General features: G+C 37.5%; 4 protein-coding genes across 7 annotated transcripts in view; 1 reads left to right on the top strand and 3 right to left on the bottom strand.

Annotated features, from left to right (window-relative positions):
• Positions 1 to 6,227, bottom strand: part of LOC127419125 (msx2-interacting protein-like) — a 33,211-nt gene extending 26,984 nt beyond the window's left edge. The window contains exons 1-2 of one of the 3 annotated variants that reach the window (XM_051660266.1): positions 6,005 to 6,227; positions 2,315 to 2,635 (exon numbers count right to left, since the gene is read on the bottom strand). In XM_051660266.1, the coding sequence (XP_051516226.1) occupies positions 2,315 to 2,635; positions 6,005 to 6,150 (467 nt within the window). In that variant the 5' untranslated portion in view covers positions 6,151 to 6,227. Of the gene's footprint in view, positions 1 to 518; positions 2,176 to 2,314; positions 2,636 to 5,847 lie in introns of those variants that run through there. The other 2 variants (XM_051660267.1, XM_051660270.1) reach the window with 2 other exon arrangements.
• Positions 6,228 to 8,494: 2,267 nt separating this feature from the next.
• LOC127418976 (transmembrane protein 82-like) lies at positions 8,495 to 10,787 on the bottom strand. Of its 2 annotated transcripts, XM_051659941.1 has the most exons (7): positions 10,660 to 10,787; positions 10,465 to 10,551; positions 10,178 to 10,250; positions 9,864 to 10,041; positions 9,335 to 9,749; positions 9,000 to 9,184; positions 8,495 to 8,823 (listed from the first exon to the last, which is right to left on the bottom strand). In XM_051659941.1, the coding sequence occupies exons 2-7, from the start codon at positions 10,547 to 10,549 to the stop codon at positions 8,737 to 8,739; spliced, it is 1,023 nt and encodes a 340-aa protein (XP_051515901.1). In that variant the 5' UTR covers positions 10,550 to 10,551; positions 10,660 to 10,787; the 3' UTR covers positions 8,495 to 8,736. The 2 variants fall into 2 exon arrangements, with proteins under 2 accessions (XP_051515901.1, XP_051515900.1); XM_051659940.1 differs by lacking the exon at positions 10,660 to 10,787 and having other exon boundaries at positions 10,465 to 10,611.
• Positions 10,788 to 11,397: 610 nt separating this feature from the next.
• sult1st5 (sulfotransferase family 1, cytosolic sulfotransferase 5) lies at positions 11,398 to 16,322 on the bottom strand. The gene is made up of 8 exons (XM_051659942.1): positions 15,239 to 16,322; positions 12,867 to 13,025; positions 12,592 to 12,720; positions 12,383 to 12,480; positions 12,174 to 12,300; positions 11,944 to 12,038; positions 11,631 to 11,811; positions 11,398 to 11,534 (listed from the first exon to the last, which is right to left on the bottom strand). Exons 2-8 carry the CDS (start codon positions 13,003 to 13,005, stop codon positions 11,422 to 11,424), a joined length of 882 nt encoding a protein of 293 aa, XP_051515902.1. The 5' UTR covers positions 13,006 to 13,025; positions 15,239 to 16,322; the 3' UTR covers positions 11,398 to 11,421.
• LOC127418978 (SUZ domain-containing protein 1-like) lies at positions 14,490 to 20,228 on the top strand. Its single transcript, XM_051659943.1, has 4 exons — positions 14,490 to 14,621; positions 16,371 to 16,420; positions 16,508 to 16,777; positions 16,879 to 20,228. The coding sequence occupies exons 1-4, from the start codon at positions 14,571 to 14,573 to the stop codon at positions 16,988 to 16,990; spliced, it is 483 nt and encodes a 160-aa protein (XP_051515903.1). The 5' UTR covers positions 14,490 to 14,570; the 3' UTR covers positions 16,991 to 20,228.
• Positions 20,229 to 20,520: the final 292 nt, after the last annotated feature.

A 20,520-nucleotide genomic window follows, 5' to 3' on the forward strand; every position in this document is an offset into this window, starting at 1 on the left:
GTATAATCAAATCTGATCTAGTTAATCTGTTTGGTTTTATTAGAAAAAGATGCTTTGGTTTAGTAAAAGCCAGCTGTGTAACTTGACTGTGATCAACCTTTACAGAACATAAATTCCACTCCTGTAATTTCCACAAGAACTGACAAACAGTGGTGACACATTGCATCACAACACTCCACAGCTCATTTGCCATCCCCTCTATTTCCATAGACCTGCTATGTGTTTGACCAGCTTTTCTGTATTCTTTCAAATCCTTTTAATCTTCTTCTTGATTTGCCTCAAACGCTAATCAATTTAATTCACCTAGGTAAAGCAGAGAGGCAAAAAGCCAGGGAGTGTGAAAGAGAGTGAGAATCAGGAAAGGGACAGCAAAGTGAGGCAAAAATCTGTAAATGCTGACAAGCTACTAAAAACAGCCTGTTTTAACAGCTACAACTGTTAGTGGGAATGGAAAAAAGACAGGGGATCAAACTAGGGGTTAGAGAACAGCTAAAATACATAGGGCAGAACATACCAACCTTTTCAGACAGCGGTAACCCGACCTACAATTCCAAATACAATTTAGGGAGACAGAACTTTGTGAGCAAAAAACGGGGGTTAAAAAATGTAGAATGTTTATAAAAATGGTAAGAAAAAAATCAACGAAGTAATCCTTATCTTTCAGGATCCAACTTAATAGTTCAGCCAAAGGAGACTCCATTCATTTGGAAAAAAAAAAAAAAAAATTTCATTTGAAAATGGAAAAAGCGTATGGAGGTAAGAGTTTGGAGGTGGAATGTCCAACTCAAATTCAACGGAAAGAATTCCAATACAGATCAAAAAGCACGTTGGAGTGAAGTCCAAAAAACACTATAAATCCATTACATGGTCCTTCATTCAACATTAGTTATGTTTTTCATATTGATTAACTCTTTAAAACAAAAAGTCAATGTACGGATCTAAAAAATTGCAGAATTGCTCTTCATGGAGCTTTTGAGATTTTTAATCCCTCTTTGCAGTAAAGTTGAATCCTATACATCCACATCTTTAAGGCTGAAAAAGTTCACCTTCAAGACATCCCACCAGAATAAGAAACCAATGTTCTAACTGTTGTGAATGGCAATAATCCAAGTCATTTTTGGAAAATATGGGTGTTCACTCATTGTTTTACAAATCCCAGAGGAAAGCCATGTCCGTTGATGTTTGAAAAATGATCAGTAATCCCAATGCCAGAGGATTAGTCCACTAGGATTCCTATTTTTGTTGGTCTTTCATCTTGACTGTTCTGTATCCACAGTATGTTGTAGTTCTAGATCCAGAATGGGGCTTTGTAATCCAATGAACATATCATTTCCAAGATGAGAACTGTTCTGCCCCATAAACAGCAATACCTCCATGCTTCAATTTGTCGATCCAAAAATAAATCCACTCTTCCTCAAATTAGACCATATGGCATTTTAAATGGATTATTTTACTGTTTGGAGTTTAGGAAAAAATATAAAGGAAAAAAATAAACTTAAAATGGTCTAGAAATAAGTCATGAGTAAATAAAGAGATTTGCTCACTGTGTTTCTGTCAAATTCTACCATGTTGATTAATGGCAGAAGCCTCCCATGAACGGTAATTAACAGCAAAACCCTAACACCACACATAATCCAGAAAAAAAGAAACTGTAGTGATAGAATATCCTTGTCATTGGGTAGTATTAATCCAGTGTGATTTAGAATCCAGAGAATACCATCCAGAGTATTCCAGATCATGGAGGGAGAGAATTGTTCCTAAACCACCCATTTCAATAATCCAATAACCAATCAATGCATCTTAATTGAACAATATTGTAATCTTGTTACAATAACAAAAACACATGTAGTAAGACATTAATCCACCTTGGGCGGTACAGTATTCCAGAACAGGGCAATTCCACGTATGGTCACGGTCATAGATTTTCTCTCGCTTGCAGAAATCCCAGAATATTTTGATATCCAAAACATGGATTCTCTTTGCAATGATATCCAACTCGAGAGAATTATACTTCAGAGAAAATCCCCATGCAGAGGCACGCTAAACTTTACATATTCAGTATGAATTTCTATGCATGTTCAACATGCTTTTACAAACTTCAACCGTCTTGCTTTACTCTGTGAGTGATGATGAGACTTCAACCAAAGCGTGATGCCTAAATTACCACCCTCCAGTGTGTTACTTAATTTCCCTTATGCCCCTCGCTCCCAAAACAATAAATTAGACCAATTAATGATGGAAATAATTGTGAGGGAGAGATGAGTTACAAGAAACGAATGGTCCCCCTGCCTTTAGAAAAACTATGTCCACTTACCCGTCTAGTCTGCGTTCAAAGCGTCCCTCTCTGCTGTGCAGTGACACAGGAGGCCCATACACTGGGCCCCCCGCCCCCCTTGTGAACCCTGAAACATCCCGCCCACGAGTGGCTATGGACAGGCTATCATCCAGGCCTCTAGCCGCACTAGGGATAGTTCCTGGCTCATTGTAATCAGTGCGTAGGTCCCTGTCCCCCATCTTGTTGATAGACTTATGAGCTTTCTGAGCACTCTTAATGTCCACAAAATCCACAAAGGCTGCCACTCCACCCTCTGATCCACGTTTTGGAAGGACCTTGACGCTCTCCACACGTCCATATCTATTGAAAAAAGCAACAAACAAATTACTAGCACCCTATACAAATACTTTTATTCTGATATTTATAACCATAATTCATATTGCCAACCAACACAGACAGATTAGAAATGTGTGTGCCAGTCTTTGGTGCAATATGTAAGGAAGACTATTCAAATAACAACAGCCTCCCTTCTGCATCATCACACAGAGACATACTACTCTAGGAGTAGCCTCAATTGTATGCCAAGCATCAACTTTATGCCAGTGATACCTCTAATTTATCCAATAACCAATAATCTGATTTTAATAGCTTGCTTCTAGTGCACCACAGTATTGAAAATAACATGATAATATAACCAATTTGGCCAATACGCGTTTCTCTCTAGCATAACTCGATAGCACTGTCAATTAAAGAATATGTCTTTGTGTGCATGGATGCCATTATTCAGCCAAGCTGTAACCAGTCAACTTAACTACAGTCGGTCAAGCATCAAAGGCTTGAAACCTCAAATCTTTTAGGTGGATAATATTAGCTCTATGTACCACATCAGGGCATGTTTGATGACCTTTCCTGATTCCTGTAAAGCCCATGAAGGCTTAGGCCTATATAGTGTCATATAACCGTAATGTACATATACCTCTTAAAGGAATAGTTCACCCAAACATTATACATTTTCTCATCATTTACTTACCCCTAAGCTATCCCAGATATGTATGACTTTCTTTTGTCTACAGAACACACACACAAAGATTTTTTGAAAAATATATCAGCTTTGTAGGTCCATACAATGCAAGTGAATGGTGACTAGAACTTTGAAGCTCCAAAAAGCATATAAAGGCAACTGTAACTGTAATCCATATGACTCCAGTGGTTAAATCTGAGTGGGTGAGAAACAGATCAATAGTTAATTCCATTTTGACTATAAATCTCATCTTTCACTTTCTTCTTTTGCTTTTTGTGGCGATTTGCATTCTTCATGTATATCGCCACCTACTGGTCGAGGCTGGTCAAAGGTGGAGATTTATATTAAAAAAGGACTTAAATATTGATCTGTTTCACCCCCATACCTATTATATCACTTCAGAAGATGTGGATTTAACCCATGCAGTCGTATGGATTACTTTCATGATGCTTGTTTGCATTTTGGAGCTTCAAAGTGCAACCATTTCCTTTGGCAATGTGTTGAGCTACAGAGGTGAAATATTCTTCTAAAAATCTTCATATACGTTCTGCAGAAGAAAGTCATACACATCTTGGATGGAATAAGGGTGAGTAAATGATGAGAGAATTTTCATTTTTGATTAAACTATAGTTTGGTGAACTATTCCTTTAAGACTGTTGATATACTACGGGCTTACATGAGAGTTAAAAGACTTGGCAAGAATCGGTTGGCGATAACGTGAAACTGAGTAAAACAATAATAGACACAGAAGTGGGTGCAGCCAGCTCACCCCGCCGTTTTCTGTCCTAGGTAAGCAGCTGGCTGACACACCAGTTCTCACACTCACTACACAAACTCCGTCGCCATTTTACAAACCTATTCACATTGCTTATTCATTCTCCCGTCCTCATCTTCAATAACTACCTCCGCCGCACTGACCTGAGCTGAGCTTTGACAGTCACCGTACACAGATGACTTCACACGCTCGCACGCGACGAACATTTTGTGTACTTCTATCAAAACTCAAATATAAATGGAAGATTTCTGTATGCATCGAATAGCTCCGGCATGCATCTATGTATTCACATTACTGTTCCTTCGCAAATGAGTGTGTTCAAAAGGTGACTGACAATGCTCCAACCCAAAGCTAAATACACAGGGGAGAAAATGCTGCCGTTCAGACAACAGAGCGGATAGTCAAAAATGAATAAATCCTTTCTTCATATTTCATATGTGGATATATAGTTTCTACAACTATAATAAATGTCCTCCCCAAAATAAACACGACAGGGAAGAGCCATGCTCTCATGTTAGTCCTTGCCTCCATGTAATATGCTTGGCTCTTTTGCAATATAATACATTAATTTGGGTTCTGATGTTGAGCTAAGAAGGGCAAGAGCGACTATAAACATGCCAATACACTTTTAAAAACGAGCCTAATATTTGAACTCATTCACATCTGCTTTCTTAAGTCAATTATCTCAATATATTTTCAAGGCAAGATTCATGCATATGTTAGTGGTCAATGCAACGTGTCATATGCGACAACTAGTGCAATGTCACTGCTGAGAGAAATCTCGCCATGCTGCTGCTGTTCAGTCATTAGCAACACGTGCCCTTATAATCTGAAGATCAAAACAAATTCACAACATTTAATCTCAACAGACCGTGTTCAATTTCAATCTGATTTTAGTTACGCCATCCACCTACACCCAAGGAATGGCTCCTAAAGCCATGCAGGTCAGAAACTGACATGAAATCATAAGCCCTTGGGTCGGTGATGCCAGCAATGATGCTCTTAGTGTAGGTTTTTTAATGCTAGATTGCATTTTGACACTAAAACTTAAAACGTTTTTCGTTGCCATGATGGGTCAAATAGAGATAGCCATACAGGAACTGATGTGCAATACACAAACTTCAGGGTGACAACTTAACATCAGGTTGGTGCTGTAGTAATACAAACGGACGCTACATGTTAACATACTGACAATAATTTGGTCATGAAAGTCTTCATATAATTAGAAATTACCCCCAAGCTCCTATTGTTTGACTTGTTGTAGATACAGCCATCGACGGTCTCAGCTCGCCTGACATGTGTGACATTTGAGCCGAGGGTGTTCAAAACAATACCCATTAAAAAAAACACAGTTTTGCTTTAAGTAGTACGGAAACCATTTAGCCCATTCACTTGCTCGCAGTAACGTAGCCATTGAGCAACACACACTGGATAGCAACTAGCTAGCAACTTGTGTAAATGGCATCAAGTTCTGCTATTGCCATCTGGGTCGCAAATTAAATCTTACACAAGCCAAAAGTTATGGAGCCACACGTTATGCGCTCATATGCGACCCTCCATGCTAATTAGCAACCTAGCGACAACAGCGACTCTCGAAAGCTAACTCACTAGCCAGCGTAAAAGGCTAAATGAGCCCACTCAATTGCAGCGTTGTTGCACAAGTTGTTTGATGTGTTTAACTACGTCCCGGTCTGAATCACTTTAATCACAGCTCGCGTGAAAGAAGCACATTGCTGGATGTTCTCTCGCTCGCACTCGCAGAAAATAGTAACTCACCGTTTGAAGTGCTCGATAATTTTTTCCTCTCGTACATTTTCTGGTAAATTCCCCACCCATAAATGTCTGGTTTCCCGGACCATACTGCGTGTGTTTGTCCCCCGGTCATACAGAAGGTATTATGAAGTTAAATCCGTTCCGACTGAATGTATCTTACAGTGGTGCGCTGGGATGTTCAAAGCTCAAATACGACGAGTTGTTCCTATGACTGGACCCGCTTTGCACTTGAAGGCTGTGTTGACTAAAGAGAGCCTGAAACTTGCTGTCGAGGAGCGCGCTCCGGTTCATGACGACATCGCGCATTAGCAGAAACGTATGCAATGGGCACGCGGATCAAAACAGACAAGACATATTGTAATGCGTATCACTTTATCTGTTAAAACTGTGCATCATTAACGTTGGACTAATCTTCCGGTTCAAGTCGAGAGGTAGAAGTCCGAATGCATACAATGTTGGGTGTAGGTTCATCACCACGCTTTCGTTTTCATGTAGGCTAGTTTGACAACCTTGTTCTCGCAGTTATTTTTAGAACAGGTCTGTCAAAATGCAAGTTAAAATCGCGTTGAGGTGTACAGTGTACGAGCCATCTACATAGGTTGCTATGGATATAAGCATAAAACGTTTGCACATCCATTAGTTTTTCCAACATTGCGAAGTATCTGCCTGGATATGTTTCACTTTTGTCAAGAATAAGACAGGTCGAAACAAAGGGCTTCACAAGAGCCTTTTGTACCCTAGCACTCCTTTTGTACTGTGTGCGTAAATTATGTATTACATAATCATTTTGTTAACTGGATTATTATTTGGAGGTAGTGATAATTGTCCAACTTCTTAACATCCCCTGATAGCACACTTACAACATCCATACGTCTAGACGTGTGTGATCTAGAAGACGTACTTTTGAAGGTTGTTTGCTCATCTGCAATACGTCTATGAGATGTTTCCTCTAGGATGTAAATAAGACATTCAGCAGATGTCTTTGAGACGTTTATTATTTTAGAATGTTTGCAAATCAGATCTTTTTCAGATGTTTATCAGATGTCAATTAAAATGCGATGCTTTTCAGATGAAAAAGATATCTCAGAAGACGTACGTGTGCTATCTGGGTCTGTACTCTGTTTGTGGGAGATTAATTGTTAGAGGTTTCCTCTTAGTCTCAACCACAAAGGCAAGAGCATTTAACATGATTGGTTGTTCAAAAGACGAGCCTCGCATTGAATGTAAGATTAATAATTAATGACGGTGCAGATTATTTGCAATCAGGAGTCGACTGTATAAAAGTTCACAAATTACTTTGGGATGATCTGACTATTGTAATGCAACCCTGAACCCTCTTCCCCAAAAATTCCCTTATTTAAAATAAACACATGATCGTTCACCAACTAAGCACGAGTTGTAAGTGTCGATCCACGGACTACGCATGCGCCAGAATGCGGCAAAACAGGGACCGCAATGGGTGTTTCGCAAGCGCTCAACACGCCCACATAGGGGTTTTGACAAAGAGCAATTATAAACCCTGTAACCGGCAGAACATTCTGGAACTTGCACTGAGATGAAGTTAGTTCTGTTGTGAGCAGCCACATAATCTTAAAATTCAGTCTTGAGACTTAACGGCAATCGCATGGATATTCGGGATCTGCCTAAATCCTTAATATTTTTTTTTATTTTTTATTTTTTTAATAGCGCTAATAAAATTGTGTTCATTGACTGCTTTTTGGATTGGATTTGTTGCTCATTGGGAATACAAAAGCGCAGTTTGGGAGTTTGGGTCTAATCCATGTTGTTGCATGTTATGTTATGCATTTGTTTATCCCCCGGAAATAACTTGGACACCAATATTCTTGTTTTTTCTAAACAACAACAACAGACGTCAAAGTTCCAAGGAATTGAAGATATTGCTTTACTATATTGCAATAACATAATTCTAATATGTATTTTTATGAAGAGGAAACGACGAAACTGGAAAAAAACAACAACAACAAAAAAAAAACAATTCTGACAAACTGTGTCATCCTTTAGATATAGAAGTGTTTTTATGTATTTTGCCTTCCAACGCTTTACATTTCCTAGAACAGGTTGTTGGAGTGCCGAATAAACTCGTACTGTTTAAATATCAGACTGATGTGTGGGTCACAAACGGCTCATACTTTAAATGTTCTCGAACGTTCTAATCATTTAAATCATTATTGAAACTGTTTGCGCGGGACAACTAAAGAATGGTCTTTGAAATATGACGCCATTTTGAGCATGACTTAGTGCAGACATGACTGAACACAACAAAAGAATACAAAGCACCACAGCCATTTTGTTTCCAGAGTAGCTAGTCTGGGTTTAAGTTTTGTTTAACTTTTTTCAGCGTTGGCGGCCTTCAGTGGAATTGACGGAACTCAATTGTTACAGGGTTGCAAATATAACTGTTAAAAGACAACGCGTACCTAATTTTGTGTGAGTGCTGGCTACGTGTAACCGTTAGATAAAGGCTACCAATCTTTGACTATTTAAATGCTTGGGTGCCTTGTTAACATCACTATGTAATAAAAACATTCTTTGTTTATATTCGCCTCGTCACAAAGTAATTATACATTTGTGTAATAGCGTGCATAGATCCATGACGTTCATTTGGCTTTAGAACACAAACAAATCTCTCAAGTTTATGAAAAAAACGTTTTATTAAACACAAAATGTATTTAGGTGTGAGGTGTCTGAATTCACCATACATACAGTTAATTTTATTATGCGAAATAGGGAAAGAATTCACAGGTCCATTAAATAGTACATCAATAAAGAACATACAAACCATGGTCTTTTACAGACTGGAAGGTTTTCTCAATAAATAATGTTTGTACTTTGTAGAGAATGTCATCTTGTAAAAGTCTTAGTTCCTGTTTATCATTCTCCTTTATCTCCTTCAAGTGTGTTTTCATCCAAGTTCAGTCGTATTTTTCCCATTTCTTTTGTCCAATCTGGTTTCCTGGCCTGTTTAATGGGCATTTAGGCACATAGGTAACTTGCTGCATATATTCATTAATATGCAGCAACAGAAATACGTTAATTAATGCTCAAAATAATGTGGGGATTACAGTCCTACTCTCCACCTGTTTCTTAGTTCAGGAGCATCAGCAGAGATCAGCTCTGTTTTAACATGTTCTAACCTGAGATATGGCTTCCAAAAGGTCTTGAGATGGTAACAAGCATGCAGCTTCACCAATGAAGCAGATTAGGACATGGATTACATCTGACCACCTGCCCACTGTCATGAGTAAAACAAAAAGCCCACCCAGTCGCACAACAACTGTATTTAGAAGAACCTGCTTGCCAGGTTGTTGATGTCGAGCCTCTGAAAGAACAATGATGAATGCTCATGATTAGAACCTAAATACTCAAATGATGGCATGTAGTATATGTATATTATGATATTCTGAATTTGAATGTAGTTTTAAAACTACATTGAACCCATTTTCTTATCCTTACCATTCCCTTGTCTTACCATTCATATACACCACCAGTAGAGTGTAGCAGATTGTAAGTGGGGTCCAAAATCTCAGAGCCTCAGTAGTTGATAGAAAGTGTTGGTTTATGTTTGATATGGCAGCAATCCCTGATACACTAAAAGTTAGAATTAGGACACTAGAGAGCCAGGTTAATATTGAACTGCCTGTGGTTAAGAGTCCAATGCAAAGTCCACAGTAGCGCTGTGTGCTATGTATTGAATACATAGTCTTTACATGTTGCCATAGTTTACTGAACTGGCTTGCCAAGAACCAGCTCAGTCCAACTGCAAGAATGAGACTTAGCCAGCCTCGTGGTGCCTCCTCATGGAGAAAATTAAGGCTGCAGCTTAATGCACAGCCTAAGGAGAACTGGCATTGGACAAGCAGCAGTAATGGGTCACTTATTGGGTCCTAAAAAAAGAAAACAAACATGTTATTTTCAATGAGAACGAGTTGGCTAGTTGTGCACAATTGTATTTTATTTTTTCATTTAAGTCGCAATATCATAAATCAATTTGTCCGTACTGATGCTCCTTTGATCCATGCTGAAATGGCTCGAAGAGAGAACTCTAAAACTACCAGTGATGCAACACGAGACCCCACAAAGGAAAGAATCACTGTAAGGATCCAGAATTGAATTTTCTCTGTCAGTCCACCATTTGAGCTATTCTTTTTTCTACGGTCTGTTTCAGCATCTGAAGCACTTGAAATAACAAACAAGTGATTTGTGCAAAAACTCAATGTTGTCCCCATCTAAAGACCTAATACCTGCATTTTTAGTCTCTTTGAAATGAATGCGTTCAATAACAGAGCATAACTCATTCAGCTTACACCCTTACCTCTGTGCATCAACAAACAAGTAAACTTTTAAAAGGTTACGAAGAACCAAAATTCCACAAGCACCAACAAGCCCTGTAATTATGATAAAAAACACAATACACATATAATTTTACAATGTAGGCACTACACAACTATACCAACAGATCATTTTAATCACTTGAAATAATATATATTCATGTGTGAATTCATGAGGTAATGTATTATTATTAAAATATATAAATTTACGAATAAACTCAAACTCTTTTTCTTGAAATTTGTTCAACAGATCATTCATTTAATGTCTCACCTTGTAAAATACCATGAAAAGGAATAGCACCCGGTGTTAACCAAGTAGGAATACTTGGAACAAACCAGGAAATGAAGGAAAACATGCCTATGAAAGTGATACATTGTTAATGCTCCAATCACTTGTTCACATAAATACCAGCCAAACAGACCACACAAAGAACAAAATCCAAGCCAAATCATCAATATCACCGACCTTATTTTCTGTTATATTCAGTTGCGTTTTTTGAGAACTTCACTCCTGGAGGACCTTTATCAGTTGCTGATATGAGAGTTTCAAGTTTGGTTGCACAGTCTCAAAGGTCATTCAGGCTCCGATCCATTTGTACAACTATACTGTATGTAAGTTATTTTCTCAAACAAGCACAACCTTTTAACATATTATTGTATTACCATAATTAGACAATTAATACAAATCAAAGATAGGTATTAAGCTTCTGAGGCCAGACCCTGTTGTGTCAAAGTTGTGCAACTATTAAAGTAACTTAATAAATGAACATTCCATTTCTGCCCTCTAGTGGTGATTATTTCCATTTCTGATAACATGAATATGTATGTGTACATAGCAGGATGAAAGACCCACAAATTTTATGAAGGCACTTGAACATTACACTGCATGCTGAAACTTTAAACCTTTGAGCCTACCGTCCATCACCTCACAACTGCTATAGTACATTGATATTACATTTTGTTGCCCTGCAAAGTCGAAATAGGCACCAAAATATAAGCATATATGAGAATGTCTGAGCTTTAAAGTGCAGAATTCACTCTCTGGAAACCATTATTTGCATCTTTATACAAAAACAAAAGTAATTGTAATAATTATTTATGGACTAAGAAATACACATGGGATGATTGATTACGATGATTCGCTTGTGTCGAAGTCCTCATTTGTAAGTCGCTTTGGATAAAAGCATCTGCTAAATGAATAAATGTAAATATTCTCAGTTTTAATCTCTCATATCGTGAACCGTATCGGAATAGGACAATCAGCCATCAATTTGTGGTAATGGTCCTCAAATACAGCATCCTCTTGTGCACTGAAATGATTCTTCCAGTCACCAGCCTCACCTATAAAATAAAATAAATAATCCAGAAAAGAACAGATAAAGTTAAATCATAGTAAGTATGTTGCTCAATCATATACTTTAAAATAAAAATCATTACCTTTTCTCATGAACTCTGAGGCTGTACGATCAAAAATTGTATCTGGGACAGTTGAGTAGTTTGCCATTGGGTTTTCTCGCATAGCAGAAAAAGTTGTCATTTGTACAATGTGATCTATTGTACTTTTCGATAATTGGAGCCCGAGGAATTCAGCAATACGGGTCACTTCACGAACAGGGTCCTGAAATTATTTCGAAATTATTAATAAACATATTATAAATCATTAAATTATTATTAAACTGTTTGTATAAATACAAATTGAAAAGGGGTTAAATAGAAAGAATATAGAAAAAAGAATATGTAGCTGGAAAACCTCTTTCATGTCTTCGAAGAATATGTACAGGATTGCCTTGTTATTCCTTTCCCTCCAGTATCCTTTAACATGGTCATACCAGGAACCCCAACCCACTGAAAAAATGATTCACACATTAGGAGTTCATTCAGGAGTTCAGTAGGAGTTGATCAGTCAATAGAGTACCATTTATACACTATTCAAAAGAAGACAATCGGTGGTAACAACAGTGTAATTTCAGCATGACTCACATTGGCCTGTCATAAACTTCTCCAGATATTCTTGCCAAGGGCCAGGCTCTGGCTGGTTAAGATTCATGCGGTCAAAATGATAATATGAAACAACGGTGTCTTTGGGATTACGGGCCATATATATAACCTATGCAGAAAGATTATAGATTAGATTTAAATATTTTTCAACACAGCCTGATGGTAATGATACAAAAGCAATGAAGTTTAACCTTGCAACCAGCCTCCCAGAAAGAATGTGGCACAAGTTGGATAGGAAGATGAGTTTTAATTACACGAGGGGGATCCATGACCTCCAGTTTAGTTATACCTAAGATATTACACAATTAAATTCTTTGAGGCATGTAAATTAGAACTTGCATGAAAATACAGTGATTGAGTTTGCTGTTGATTTTTCAGTTGTTGTTTCTATACAACACACCAGCATTTTCCCCATCTGCAGAAGTCATCTCTATAAAAGGCATGCGCACTTGTGTGGGAGCGCGTTTGCACTTTTCTAAATCTCCTTCATTCAGGATCTGATCCACCACCTCCTGTGTCCAGGTAGTGCCTTTTACATGACAGATTAGATAGTATTATTAAATCCAATTTAAATCCTATTGTGTTCAAAAAATGAAAAATTTCTTCATGTATTTTATTTTTTAATTAATTAATTAATTTTTAATGAGCAATTTTAAAAACTCTCCTGTGCCCTACCTGCTTTTGGATAGGTGGCAATTAGCACATCCTCTTTAGATGCCTGGAACTTCTCCACTCTTGCCCAGTACTTCACTATCGGCTCTGGTAAAGGGACACCCTGAACTTGACTCAAAGTGCCGCGTGTTTTCCCATCCATGTTTTTCAATTCGAACTTGACTGTAAAAAAGCATATAAGTATTTCTTTAATCAGTCACCCAAAGTACACTAGATAGTAACAGGTGTTTTTATGAAACACTTTTTTGCGCTAAGTGTCCAGTCGTTCCACCACTGCAATTAATTTGCTTTCTACTGTTTTTCTAGTTTGGCAACATCCAGAATTTATTAAAAAATATTTAGCAGTACAAAACTATATTTACTGTTATGTATTTATATATAACTATTACATTTAGTATTAACTATGTTCAAAAACGACAGAATAATAAACTATCCTGTCTTTATACTATTAATACATGCACCTAGTTGAATTGAAGTAGGATTGCTTCCAGACATGTGATAGCTGTGTTTCATCTGGTTTCATTTATGTTTATGGGTCATTGACAAACAAGGTTGTTCGGTTTAACAGATGAGAAATCGTTAATAATAATAATAATAATAATAATAATAATAATAAACTTTAAAACACATGTGTCAAGTTTGTAAAAATGTAGCTAATTTTTGTGTCCATGTTGGTTTCATACATTTTTGAAAAACTGATAGCATTTTCTGCAAAAAATAAATATATAAATAAATAAAAAGTCAAGTGGCACTATAGTTGTGTGTGTGGGAGGGTTTGGGTGGTTTGGGTGAAAATGTAAAAATGCAGAAAGTTTTTTGAGAGGGTTAGGTTTAGGGGTAGGGTTAGGGTAAGGGGAGAGACTCTATAGTTTGTACAGTATAAAAATCATTATGTCTATGGAGGGTCCTCATAAGGATCGCACCAAAATATGTGTATGTGTGTGTGTGTGTGTGTGTGTGTGTGTGTGTGCGCGCGTGTACTGTATATTATTATTTTATTTATTTTTGTCACAAATATCAAGAATTTTCCTCAGGGTTACTCCGTTTGATCAGAACAATATCTTTCATTAAAATGTCAAAATATCTGACATTTTTAAAACACTTTACACACAGTCACAAGGGTCGTCTGAGAAAGGCTACCTGCATTTTGCTTTCACCACCTGATTGTGGTGGACAAAATTTTTCAGATATTAATAATATTTTAAAACAAAATCTGCTTTCACTGCAAGATTATTCCAGACTTCTAAAGCCAATATATTTTTTTTTTCCAGGAATTTCAGCTTTTAATTCGAATTTTTTTTTTTTTTTTTTTACTGTCTCCAGATGGTTAAACCCTTTACACCACTTATACACTTTGAAAAAGTATAAAAATGACTTTAATACTGAAAATCTACAATGATGAACATATTTTCAATTTCTGAGTTTAAATTAATTGTTTTGTGTGGATTGCCTTTTTATATATATATATATATATATATATATATATATATATATATATATATATATATATATATATATATATATAATAGATCTTTCTCATTTAAAAAAAATATTTCTGATGTGGACACATACAGTAACTCTCTCCTCCATACAGTAGGTGGCGGTACTGTGTAAGACTTTGACTCACTAAACGGCTCATTGACGCTGTAGAGGGGAAAATGTGCGTTAGCGTGCGAACCCTCTAGTTAGTAAGCAAAGAGTGGAAACATGGATGATGAGGAGGTCGCGGAAAGCTGGGAAGAGGCCGCCGACAGTGGGGTAAATATGCGATAACTGAACTTTCTCCTCGCTTGCGCAAACTGTCTTCTTAGTGTAAATGGCCTCGCATGGAGCATTCGTCTGATTCATACCACTGTCCTCTTGCTAGCTCGCTAGTCACGCCTGTGACTACAGAGTTGGGGAGTAGGCCGCAGTTTAAGGGAAACTGGTCCCAAACTGGTGGCATATTTGTGTCTTAAACCGGTCCCTAAAATGGAGGCAGTTTAAATGTTGGCAGTGGGTGACGCGTCATTTAAAACAACTGGTCTTCTAACCAAAAATGAAACTAGATTGCCTGCTAACGAATGCTAGTTAGCCGGGACAACTTGTGTTGATTAAAAAGGAAGAAACCCTTTTTTTGCCACCGCACAAGAAACCAAAGATGGCTGCCCGAACTGGCTCGGACCTGTTCGGTGTCATAAAGGAAGACATATAAACTTATCTTCAGTTTTATTATGTTTTATGAATTGATTTTAACGCGGAAATTCCAGCGATTTCCTAAAGTTGGCGGAGTAGTGTGTCACCGCACCGCCGGGTAGTCCCGATCAGACAGTCAACAGGCAGTCCCAGAAGTTTTGATCTTGTCTTTGAAGTCTCTTGTAAATGTTATCTCTTACCTTTTAACTACGGACAAGGGGGTCCACGAAAACACAAATCTTTGGCAAATGTGTATAGTGATGTGTGGCTCTCCTAAGTGAAGCAGTGGCATCTGTCTGTAGAGAAATGTATGTGCAGTGGCATGATTTTGCCACTTTTATCATTAAAGGTCTGCCCTCGTCCAAATTCCAAAGTCTTTCAGATATGCCAAGCCTTCTTTTAAACCTCGAATGTAATATTGCAGTAAAATAAGCAAGTAAACCAATGGACACAATTACAGGGTTATTGTTACATACATATACAAAGTACCTTTTATCAGATGCCTGTAGTTAGACAGGGCATAAATATAATAAATTGTCTTAAATGAAATAAAGCCCCTAAATGTAATAAATCTGATCTTAAATGTAATAATGGCCTGAAATTGTTTACTACATGTAGGGCCTTTATTACATTTATTATTCCAATTATTACATTTGTGGCCTCTACAACATGTCTAGTTTCATTTTTTGCTAACTATATCTTGAGGTGCTTCATGATAACCTTACATGTGATCACAACCAGTAAAGGTTAATTGGTATGGACTAGTCATATTGTACTGGTATCTTGACTCATTTCACAAATGTTTCATTTTTGTATTAATTAGAAGCTTCTTGCTAAAAGAGAAATTGGACAAATGCACTAAGACAATTAAAAAAAAAAAAATTATAGGCATGATCACTAAAGTTTTTGAAACAGCTATATGTTCATTTCTTTTATGAGTTTTATTTTATTTATCATATCCACTGTCAGGGGCATTTAAAATAACTAGACTTGTTGTAGACTTTTGATGTCAATATTGATTTGCCAGGAGCATCTACACACCTGCCATTAGACATTGTAAACATTGCCACTATCTGTGTTTTTCCATGAGTTTCTGATTAGAAAAGCCCTCATATTGTCTACCTACTCAAGCACTACACTGTAATTCGGCCCTGCCATTAATTTAGCCACAGCGCTGAGGATGTATAAATAACTTTGTTGAAATTGAAAACTTGCTGTTGCTACAGAGGCCCCTCCTTGAAGCAGCTCTCCCTGCACTGTTTTATAAGATTGCTTAATGCAATATGTGTCTAGTAGGAGTGTAAATTTCTTTTGTGTTGGCTTTGAATGTAGGAAATGGAGAGAAGACTAGAGGAAAAGCTTCGAATCAGTCAGAAAGAGAGGTATGTCACGCCATCCGTGAGTCTTTGAGCCCACGTTTTGCTTAATGAGCCGGTTTTAACCAAATTATCTTTTTGATGCTCCATCAGATTTTCAGGTGGCAGTTCAAGCCGCTCTCCAATGAGGACAGCAATTGTAATCCAGGATGACTCCCTCCCTGCCGCACCCCCACCTCAGATTCGTATTTTGAAGCGACCCTCCAGTAATGGATCCTTGGGTTCATCTGTGACACAGTCCCGACCCTCCCCGCAAGTAAAATCCTTAGCTCAGCGAGAGGCGGAATATGCAGAAGCCAGGAAGAGAATCCTTGGCAGTGCTACTCCTGATGAAACACCCCAGGAGAGACCCAATTCAGACCGGTAAAATGCTGATACTCTTAATTAGACCGTTTTGGGACAATTTCCCTGTCAGTTTGGCATTTATGAATGGGTGCTTTAACATATTGTTTATGCTTAATCAGATCCCCACGTGGAATCAGCCATACACTTTCAGAGGAAAACAGAACAGGAAACCATGTGGTTCGACAACCAGCAGGTCCAGATGGTACACAAGGCTTTCACCAGCGCAGATAGGAATAGCAGCCTTTCCTGGGAGGAAGGGAGAGGCGATGATGGGGCTACTAGAAGATGATTGAAATTCAAATATTTTTTATCAATATATAGGATGTGGGATGTTTTTCAAATAATTATAAAACCCTCTTAAATCCAGCATGGCGTGTGCGCCAGTGTGTGGAATGTGAAAGGGGGAAAGAAACATGACACAGAAGAGCGTATGGGGAACGTTTTATTCCTCGGTTTTACACTGTGATGAGGACTTCGCTTCCGGACACTGCTCACTGTGATGTCCAGCCCCCAGCCCTCAAAATATAAAGAGAAAATAGAGAAAAACAAAGCAGAAATGCAGAACAATTTTCCCTTTCTCACTTAACTCAACTTTGGCAGCCAGCCTATCACGTCATTTAAACAAGCCGTGAAACTCCCTCTGAAAAGACATTTGAAGAAAACAACAAGTGGTGAAAAAGTATAGCTGGACATGTTATAACTAACAAGAGGATGTAATAAGGCACCAGCTTCTTTCAGCAATAATAATAATAGAAATATCACTAATTGTTCAGACCTCCCTTCCACATTGTTCCTCCCGAGCTTTTGTATAGTTTTTTTTGTTTTTGTTTTTTGTCTTTGTTTTAATTTTGGTTATTACTGGCTTGGTCCGCTAATTACCATATGTTTTTAAACAGGTAGGGAACGGTGAGTGTATTGTGGAAAGTTCTTTATTGTTTACGGTTATCGGTTTTTCCTATGTTGTTTTACTCATTGGTCTTCCTCTGACTGTCCTGATTTCTACAAAGTAAAAAGAATAAAAACAAAACCTAGTACAGAATTAAATGAGTGCAGCACATCACATTTTAAACCGTTTCTATGCCTTTATATGAGTTGAGAAGATAGTCGTTCTTTTAATTAAAATACAATGAAATTTATTTCTGTAAATATTTGTTGTGCTGGGAAGAACCAAAGGAATTGATGCAAGGGGAATAAAGACTGGTTCCCCTCGCCTCACTTCCTCAACAAATCTGTAGTCAGCCATTTTTTTTTTCTTTTCTATTCTTTTGTTTTTACTTACAGTTGAAGTCAAGTTTACATACACTTAGGCAGGTCATTAAAACTCATTTTTTAACACTCCACAGATTTAATATTAGCAAACTATATTTTTGGAAAGTCATTTAGGACATCTACTTTGTGCATGACACAAGTAATTTTTTTCAACAATTGTTTACAGACAGATTGTTTCACTTTTAATGGACTATATCACAATTCTAGTGGGTCAGAACTTTACATTCACTAAGTTAACTGTGCCTTTAAGTAGCTTGGAAAATTCCAGAAAGTGATGTCATGCCTTTATACAATTAGCTTCTGATAGTAGGTGTACTGAATTGGAGGTTTACCTGTGGATGTATTTTAAGGCCTACCTTCAAACTCAGTGCCTCTTTGCTTGACATCATGGGAAAATCAATAGAAATCAGCCAAGACCTCAGAAAAAAATTGTGGCCCTCCAGAAGTCTGGTTCATCCTTGGGAGAAATTACCAAATGCCTGAAGGTACCACGTTCATCTGTACAAACAATAGTACACAAATATAAACACCATGGGACCACGCAGCCATCATACCGCTCAGGAAGGAGATGCATTCAGTCTCTTAGAGATAATGTAGTTTGGTGCAAAAAAGTGCAAATCAATCCAAGAACAACAGCAAAGGACCTTGTGAAGATGCTGGAGGAAACAGGTAGACAAGTATCTATATCCACAGTAAAACGAGTCCTATATCAACATAACCTGAAAGGCTGCTCAGCAAGGAAGCAGTCACTGCACCAAAACAGCCATAAAAAAGTCAGACTACAGTTTGCAAATGCACAAGGGGACAAAGATCTTACTTTTTGGAGAAATGTCCTCTGGTCTAAAGAAGCAAAAATTTAACTGTTTGGCCATTAATGACCATTGTTATGTTTGGAGGAAAAAGGGTAAGGCTTGCAAGCCGAAGACTACCATCTGTGAAGCATAGGGGTGGTAGCATTATGTTGTGGGGTGCTTTGCTGCAGGAGGGACTGGTGCACTTCACAAAACAGATGGAATCACGAGGAAGGAATATTATGTGGATATATTGAAGCAACGTCTCAAGACATCAGCCAGAAAGTTAAAAGTTCGGTCGCAAATGGGTCTTCCAAATGGACACTGACCCCAAGATACCACCAAAGTTGTGGCAAAATGGCTTAAGGACAACAAAGTCAAAGTATTGGAGTGGCCATCACAAAGCCCTGGCCTCAATCTGATAGAAAACTTGTGGGCAGAACTGGAAAAGCGTATGCGAGCAAGGAGGCCTACAAACCTGACTCAGTTACACCAGTTCTGTCTGGAGGAATGGGTCAAAATTCCAGCAACTTATTGCGAGAAGCTTTTGGAAGGCTTCCCAAAATCTTTGACCCAAGTTAAACAATTTAAAGCAATGCTACCAAATACTAACAAAGTGTATGTAAATTTCTGACCCACTGGGAATGTGATGAAAGAAATAAAATCTGAAATAAATCATTCTACTATTATTCTGATATTTCACATTTTTTAAATAATGTAGTGATCCTAACTGACCTAAGACGGAATATTTTATATGATTAAATGTCAGGAATTGTGAAAAACTGAGTTTAAATGTATTTAGCTAAGGTGCATGTAAACTTCTGACTTCAACTGTATGTAGGAACTCAGGTTGTTTTGAGCAATTATGAGAGAATGAACGAAGTTGTGGATTGGTTTTTAACTGAATGATGGTGCAATGTAAAGCTTCCATGAAGTATGGCTTCCAGTTCATTTGGAAACACCTCTAAAACTGGATTAAGGAATATCCTATAAGAGATTATTTAATGTTTATTGAAACGTAAGAAAAGTGTGCATAGCACCAGTAGCTTACACAAGACAACTTTATTTGGAGTGTTGAGTCAGTTGACCTAGTTGCTCTGGCTCTTGCAATACAATGTCTATATATGAAGAGCCATGCTACCTTTCTTGACTGTAACTCCATGCATTTCTTTTTTTTTCTTCTTTTTTTTTAAACCCTTCTTTAAACCTTCATTTCCTGTACTGTCCAAGAAACAGGTCCTGCAGTTTATGGAAATGCCCTTTAATCTTGAATCAAATACTTGTCATTGTTCACCCATTGTGCTGTATCAAATCAGACCAGACGGGTCTGTCATGCCCTGCTTGTGAACACGGAAATCTGCCTGTAAATACTTTTAAAAATGGCCATTTAATAAAGACTTTTTAAATAATGTCTGAATACTAATTTTCACATTTAGGGTTTTGATTTAATACAAATTTGGCTATTTTGTAATCAAGGATTTTCCATGGGGAATTTTATTCACAGTATAATACAAGTCTTTAAGTGATTGGGGCAACTAGCTTAGTGTTAACAGCAGTGGTCAATGCTGGAAGCTACGCATATTAAAAGAGCTCAGTTTCTATCAATATTGGAATATATTGTATGTTCATGTTGAACTCAGGGTCTTAGATCTATTCTTTTAACCACATATATATAAATATCAGTCACACCTCAACTGGTAT

Source organism: Myxocyprinus asiaticus, chromosome 28 (genome assembly GCF_019703515.2).
Source record: "Myxocyprinus asiaticus isolate MX2 ecotype Aquarium Trade chromosome 28, UBuf_Myxa_2, whole genome shotgun sequence".
Taxonomy (NCBI): domain Eukaryota; kingdom Metazoa; phylum Chordata; class Actinopteri; order Cypriniformes; family Catostomidae; genus Myxocyprinus; species Myxocyprinus asiaticus.